A 6615-nucleotide genomic window follows, 5' to 3' on the forward strand; every position below is an offset into this window, starting at 1 on the left:
ATCCCCACCCCCCTGCCACATTAGTTTAAACCCACCCGAACCACACTAGCAAAACTCCCAGCTAGGATATTTGTGCCCCTCCAGTTTAGGTGTAACCCGTCCTTCTTGTACAGGTGCCATCCTCTCTTGAAGACTTCCCAGTGATCCACAAATTTGAAACCCTCCCTCCTGCACCAGTCCTTTAGCCACGCGTTCAGCTGTACAATCTCCCTGTTCCGAGCCTCACTAGCTTGTGGCACTGGGAGTAGTCCAGAGATCGCTCCCCTAGAGGCCCTGCTTTTCAGCCTACTGCCCAACTCCCTGAATTGCTCTCTCAGGACCTCCCTGCTCTTTCTGCCTACGTCATTTGCACCAATGTGGACAATGACGTCTGTCTGGTTACCCGCCCCTTTTAGGAGGCTTCTTACCCACTCAGAGACACCCAGGACCCCGGCACCAGGGAGGCAGACTACCATCCTGGAGTCTCGTTCACGCCCACAGAACCGCCTGTCTGTGCCTCTAACTATTGCATCCCCACTACTATTGATCTCCTGGTTCCCCTCTTTCCCTTCTGAGCCACAGAGCCCGATTCCGTGCCAGTGACCTGGTCACCGTGGCTTACCCCTGTAGAGTCATTCCCCCCCCCCCCCCCAGTATCCAAAACGGTATACTCATTTTGGAGGGGGACAACCACAGGGGATCCCATCACTGACTGCTCTCTCCCCTCCTCTCTCCTGTCTGTCACCCATCCCTTACTGTTAAGGGGGACAACCACCGGGGTACTCCCTGGTACGTGACCTTTACCCTTCCTAACCGTGACCCACGTGTCTTCCTCCCGTGGCCCTGGTGTGACGACCTGCCTGTAACTTCTCTCTATTAACTTCTCATTTTCCCTGACTAGACTAAGGTCATCGAGCCTATAGGGGATGAAGCTATCCCCAATAGGATTAGCTCATCCTATAGGGGATGAAGGGCACACTGCTGCTCTTCTTTCCATAATCTTGTGTTCTGATGTATCACTTCACACTTCCAGCCTGAATAACCAGGATTTGACACACATTCCAGAAACATGATGATGATGCGTCTTCCAAACCCATGATCACTGTCATCTCGGACAAGAGAAGAGATACCTGGGAACACCACCACCTGCAAGTTCCCCTCCAAGTCACTCACCATCCTGACTTGGAAATATATCGGCCATTCCTTCGCAGTCGCTGACACCACATGGACTGCAGCGGTTCAAGAAGGCAGCTCACCACCACCATCTCCAGGGCAACTAGGAATGGGCAATAAATGCTGGCCAGCCAGCAACGCCCATGTCCCACAAATGAATTTTTTAAAAAAGCAACGTCAGCTCAGGCACAGAATGAAGACAGCACAGGACAAATTTTGGAAACATGATAGAGTTTTATTCACCACTGCAAGTCTTGGCATTAAGTTGTGTGTTTGTAAAAACCAGCTCATGGATATTAGGTGGTCTCTGTTGGTGCTGAGATTTCCAGTTCTCATAGAACAATTTCCAATCACTGACACCCTCGTTTTCCATTTGCCCTTGTCCAAAGAAAGGTTGAATCGAAGGCAACCTTAATCCTGACCAACTGGAAACCAGGCCTCCACTCAATCCACCTGCTTTGGACGTCTCCCTTTACCAACGATAGGCCTGTAACCAACAGGATTTCATCCCTCATGTTCTGAGCCTCTCTCCAAACAAGCCAGGTTGTGAGGGGCAGAATCTAGCAGTACAAGCTCATAGTGCCGAATTCCACACTTCAAGCTTTCCTGAAAGGCAGTAGGCATGACTCGTAGCTCCATTGGAACAGGGAGACATTACTGAATGAGGTCTTGAGTTCATGTTCCATGTACTTTTTAAGCAAAAGGGGCTGGAGTGCTGCTTACAGAACACTGTTGACCAGTTGAGTTGAGTGGATTGTTTCTGAGCCGAACAAGACACCAACATTCACAGCTTCAGCCAAGGTTCTTGCAAAATGTTTCCCTCATCACTTCATGAAACTTCACGAGCTTTTATTACTTTGGATCGAAAGGGGCAAAGAGGAGGGGGTTGGTGATCCTCGAAGTGCGTTGCTCAGATTTCAGCTCGCGGCCGGGCTGGGTTTGTGTTTGCCAAGCTGGTTGGCTCGCCCTCGCTGGTATTCTGCCATGCACTGCTGGAAGTCGTGCACAGACTGCTGGCACTGGCGCCAGTCCTGGTGTTCTGCCATGCAATCCTGGACGGCGTGGTGGAAACTCGCACAGCCCGTCCTGGAAATCATCTGATCCACCGGATCCTCCTCCTCCTCTGACTTTCTGCTCCAGTTGTGGCCCTGGGAGGGAGGAGCCGACATTTCAGAAACACCCACCTTAACTGCAAGAGAGAAAGACTTTATTTGTATTTCAAACAGGGGCATTGCAGAGTTCGACCTTTCCAGTTCAACTTCTTCCCATTTCTCACTTCCGACAGCAGCAGGAGATTGTGGACAGGGGCCATGAGTCAATTAGGGTGAGAAGAAGAAAGGAGTATGGGAGTGGTTGGGGGGGGGGGGGGGGGGGGGAGTGGTTGGGGGAGGGGAATAGAGAAGAGATTTTAAAATTGGTGTCAGGAGTTGAGCTCCACTGGACCCATCACCCATGGACACCCAGGCTAACGCTCTGGGCTCAAATCCCATCATGGCAACTGGTGGAATTGAAACTCAATTACTAAATGTGGGAGATAAAGTTAGCCCCAGGGGGCTGTAATTGTGGCCGAGAGGTTAAGGCAGTGGCTGTAAAATCCACTGAGGTCTCGCCGTGCTGCTTCAAATGTTCGAGGGGTTGTCACTATTCCTGAAATGACCCAGTTGCCCACACAATTAATTATTGCTTCAATAGAAGTGAAGCTAGTCCAAGTAATGTTGACCAGGGCAACCATTACTGATTGCTTTAAAGACCCATCTGGGTCACTAATGTCCTTTTGGGAAAGAAATCTGCCATCCTTACCCGGTCTGGCCTACGTGTGATTCCAGAGCCACAGCAATGTGGTTGGTGCCCCCACCCCCGCTTCACTGACCCGAGGAACAGCTAACTTCCTGTGTCGCGTCAAAATCCGCCCCAGGAAGCTGAAGTGTGCAACACCAGAAACGGAACCGGTGTGAGAGGGCACGTGCGCGGGGGAAGGATAGGAATATTCAGACCTCCAACTGTGTCTGTCGCGCTTTTGTTATTCACAACCCAACGCGCCCATTTAAATCCGTACAGCCAGGTGGCTGAAGTCTTTATTGCTGCCACCAATACCCGGGATGGATGAACAAAAAAACAGCTAAATTAACAAAAAACACGAACGATCGCAGGTGGGAAATCGAGCAAAGGCAGAGCAAAATTTACTTTTATGTTTCCTGTGCCTTTGGCTGATTCCCGGGCAGCTGTATGTTAAGCTGACCTTTCTCTACACTGTAGCTGCAACACTATATTCTGCATCCTCTTCTTAAAAAGCATCCTTTCTGGATTATTAAACAGCTTTTCGTGGCTCCTGCTCTCGAGCAAGAGGCAAAGGTTGTGAACGAGGACCAGTCCATCACACAAACCAGCCTCCCATCTATTGACACCGTCTACACTTTCCGCTGCCTCGGAAAAACAGCCAACATAATAATCAAAGACCCCCACGCACCCTGGACATTCTCTCTTCCACCTTCGTCCGTCGGGAAAAAGGTACAAAAGTCTGAGGTCACATCCCAACCAACTCAAGAACAGCTTCTTCCCTGCTGCCATCAGACTTTTGAATGGACCTACCATATATCAAGTTGATCTTTCTCTACACCCTAGCTATGACTGTAACACTACATTTGGCACCCTCTCCATCTCCCGTATGTACTCTATGCTTTGTCTGTACAGTGCTAGAAACAATACTTTTATAGAAACATAGAAACTAGAAGCAGGAGTAGCCATTCGGCCCTTTGCACCTGCTCTGCCATTCGGCCATTTTGATCATGACTGATCATCAAATTCAATATCCTGATCCCCCCCTTCCCCCCATATCCCTTGATCCCGTTAACCCCAAGAGGTATACCTAATTTCTTCTTGAAATCAGACACACATTTTGGCCTCAACTACTTTCTGTGGTAGTGAATTCCACACATTCACCACTCTCTGGGTGAAGAAATTTCTCCTCACCTCAGTTCTAAAAGGTTTACCCCTTATCCTCAAACTATGACCCCCTAGTTCTGGACTCCCCCACTATCAAGAACATTCTTTCCAAATCTCCCGTTAAGTTTCTATGAGATCCCCTTTCACTCTTCTAAACTCCAGTGAATATAATCCTAACCGATTTAGTCTCTCCTCATATGCCAGACCTGCCATCCCAGGAATCAGCCTGGTAAACCTTCGCTGTAATCCCTCTATAGCGAGGACATCCTTCCTCAGATAAGGACACCAAAACTGTACACAATATTTCAAGTGTTCACTGTATCTCAATATACGTGACAATAATAATTCAATCTTTGTCCTGGCCTCTCAGACTCTCAGGGGCTTTGGGGCCGGAATGGCGGCAGCTGCTCCCAGGATGCAGCGCGGCTGGGAAAGTGCCCTATCCCGGGAGCCCCCACGCATGCGCCCATCCTTCCTCCAGCAAAATACTCCAGCGGCCTCCCCTTTTCCCGCCGCGCTGTGAAACATCGCCGCTCGGAAAGAAAACTAACTTTTCCAGCCTCAGAAACACGAATCGATTCCTTCCACCAACTTCTGGCTGCGCGCCTGCCCACGACCCGCGTCCGGACCGGCCGACAACAAGATGGCCGATCAGGCAACGGCTTCCGGTGCGTGCACCCAACCCCGTCCTCCCCCACCACCGGAAGCGCGCGCAACCGGTAATGAGTCCGGGTAGCAGAGTGCCGAGAGTTCCGCTTACAATAAACAGCAGAGCAGACACAGGGAAAGAAAGACCCTAAATTACCCCCCTCTTTCTTAGCAGGCACTCTTTAGATTTAAATAGCACCTTCATGTCATAAAGAGTCCCAAGGCGCTTAGAATCATAGAATGGAATCATTACAGTTCAGAAGGAGGTCATTTGGCCCATCAAGCTTGCACCGACCACAATCCCACCCAGGCCCTATTCCTGTAACCCCACATATTTACCCTGCTAATCCCTCTGACCCTAAGGGGCAATTTAGCATAGCCAATAAACCTAACCTGAACGTCTTTGGACAGTGGGAGGAAATCGCAGCACCCGGAGGAACCCCATGCAAACACCTAACTCACTGGAGAATTAATAACACGAAATTTGACACCAAGCCATATAAGGAGAATGAAAGCTCTTGTCAATAAATTGTATTTTAATGCTGTAAGGGGAAAAATTCTAATAGGTTACATTTTTAAACCATTAGACATTAAGACACAGACAGAACTACCAGCATTGAGTTAAATGGCTTTAAAACAGATTTATTAGCTAACAAGAAAGCGGTTTACACACATATGAAATGCAGTAAGAGATTTAAGCAAGTGATTATGATTTAAAAACACGTGCTGATATTTTGAATGTATTAATGTATTTTTAAGAATTATTGCTCATTTCGCCAAAGGCAAACTGCCGCAAAGCATCATGGTAAAGGGCATTAGAGTTTTAACAACACCAGGTTAAAGTCCGACAGGTTTATTTGGTAGCAAATACCATTAGCTTTCAGAGCGCTGCTCCTTCGTCAGTTGGAGTGGAAATCTGCTCTCAAACAGGGCACAGAGACACAAAATCAAGTTACAGAATACTGATTAGAATGCGAATCTCGACAACCAACCAGGTCTTAAAGATACAGACAATGTGAGTGGAAGGAGCATTAAGTACAGGTTAAAGAGATGTGTATTGTCTCCAGACAGGACAGCCAGTGAGATTCTGCAAGTCCAGGAGGCAAGCTGTGGGGGTTACTGATAGTGTGACATAAAGCCAACATTTTGTGTCTCTGTGCACTGTTTGAGAGCAGATTTCCACTCCATCTGACGAAGGAGCAGCGCTCCGAAAGCTAATGGTATTTGCTACCAAATAAACCTGTTGGACTTTAACCTGGTGTTGTTAAAACTCTTACTGTGTTTACCCCAGTCCAACGCCAGCATCTCCACATCATAAAGGGCATTAGGACAGAGCCATATTGTAAGGTGGTGTAGGGGGGCTAGAATAGGCTAACAAAATACAGAACATTGGGTTTAGGAATACTATCACAATAGTGACTTAAGAGTGAATGATCTTAGGAAATGGAGAGCGCTGACAAGGGGCTGTTGCTATAGAAGACAGCTCTATATGAATAACAAGTATTTCTCAATTAAAACATATATTTTGAATTTATAAAGTGGATACAGTTTGCTTTTAGTGACATTTTGTGAAAGATTCAGCCAATGGCAAAATGTATCAGTGTACAGTGAAAAGTATTGTTTCTGCGCGCTGTACAGGCAAGGCATACCATTCATAGAGAAGGAAATGAGAGAATGCAGAATGTAGTGTTACAGTCATAGCTAGGGTGTAGAGAAAGATCAACTTAATGCGAGGTAGGTCCATTCAAAAGTCTGATTGCAGCAGGGAAGAAGCTGTTCTTGAGTTGGTTGGTACGTGACCTCAGACTTCCGTATCCTTTTCCCAATGGAAGAAGGTGGAAGAGAGAACGCCATTCCTTCACTGTTGCTGGG

At 47.8% G+C, this 6615-nt stretch overlaps 1 protein-coding gene across 1 annotated transcript; it reads right to left on the minus strand.

Moving 5' to 3' along the window:
• Window positions 1-1366: 1366 nt before the first annotated feature.
• On the minus strand, window positions 1367-4780 carry coa4 (cytochrome c oxidase assembly factor 4 homolog). The gene is made up of 2 exons (XM_078222886.1): window positions 4647-4780; window positions 1367-2341 (listed from the first exon to the last, which is right to left on the minus strand). The coding sequence occupies exon 2, from the start codon at window positions 2319-2321 to the stop codon at window positions 2070-2072; it is 252 nt and encodes an 83-aa protein (XP_078079012.1). The 5' UTR covers window positions 2322-2341; window positions 4647-4780; the 3' UTR covers window positions 1367-2069.
• Window positions 4781-6615: the final 1835 nt, after the last annotated feature.

Source organism: Mustelus asterias, chromosome 10 (genome assembly GCF_964213995.1).
Source record: "Mustelus asterias chromosome 10, sMusAst1.hap1.1, whole genome shotgun sequence".
Lineage (NCBI taxonomy): Eukaryota > Metazoa > Chordata > Chondrichthyes > Carcharhiniformes > Triakidae > Mustelus > Mustelus asterias.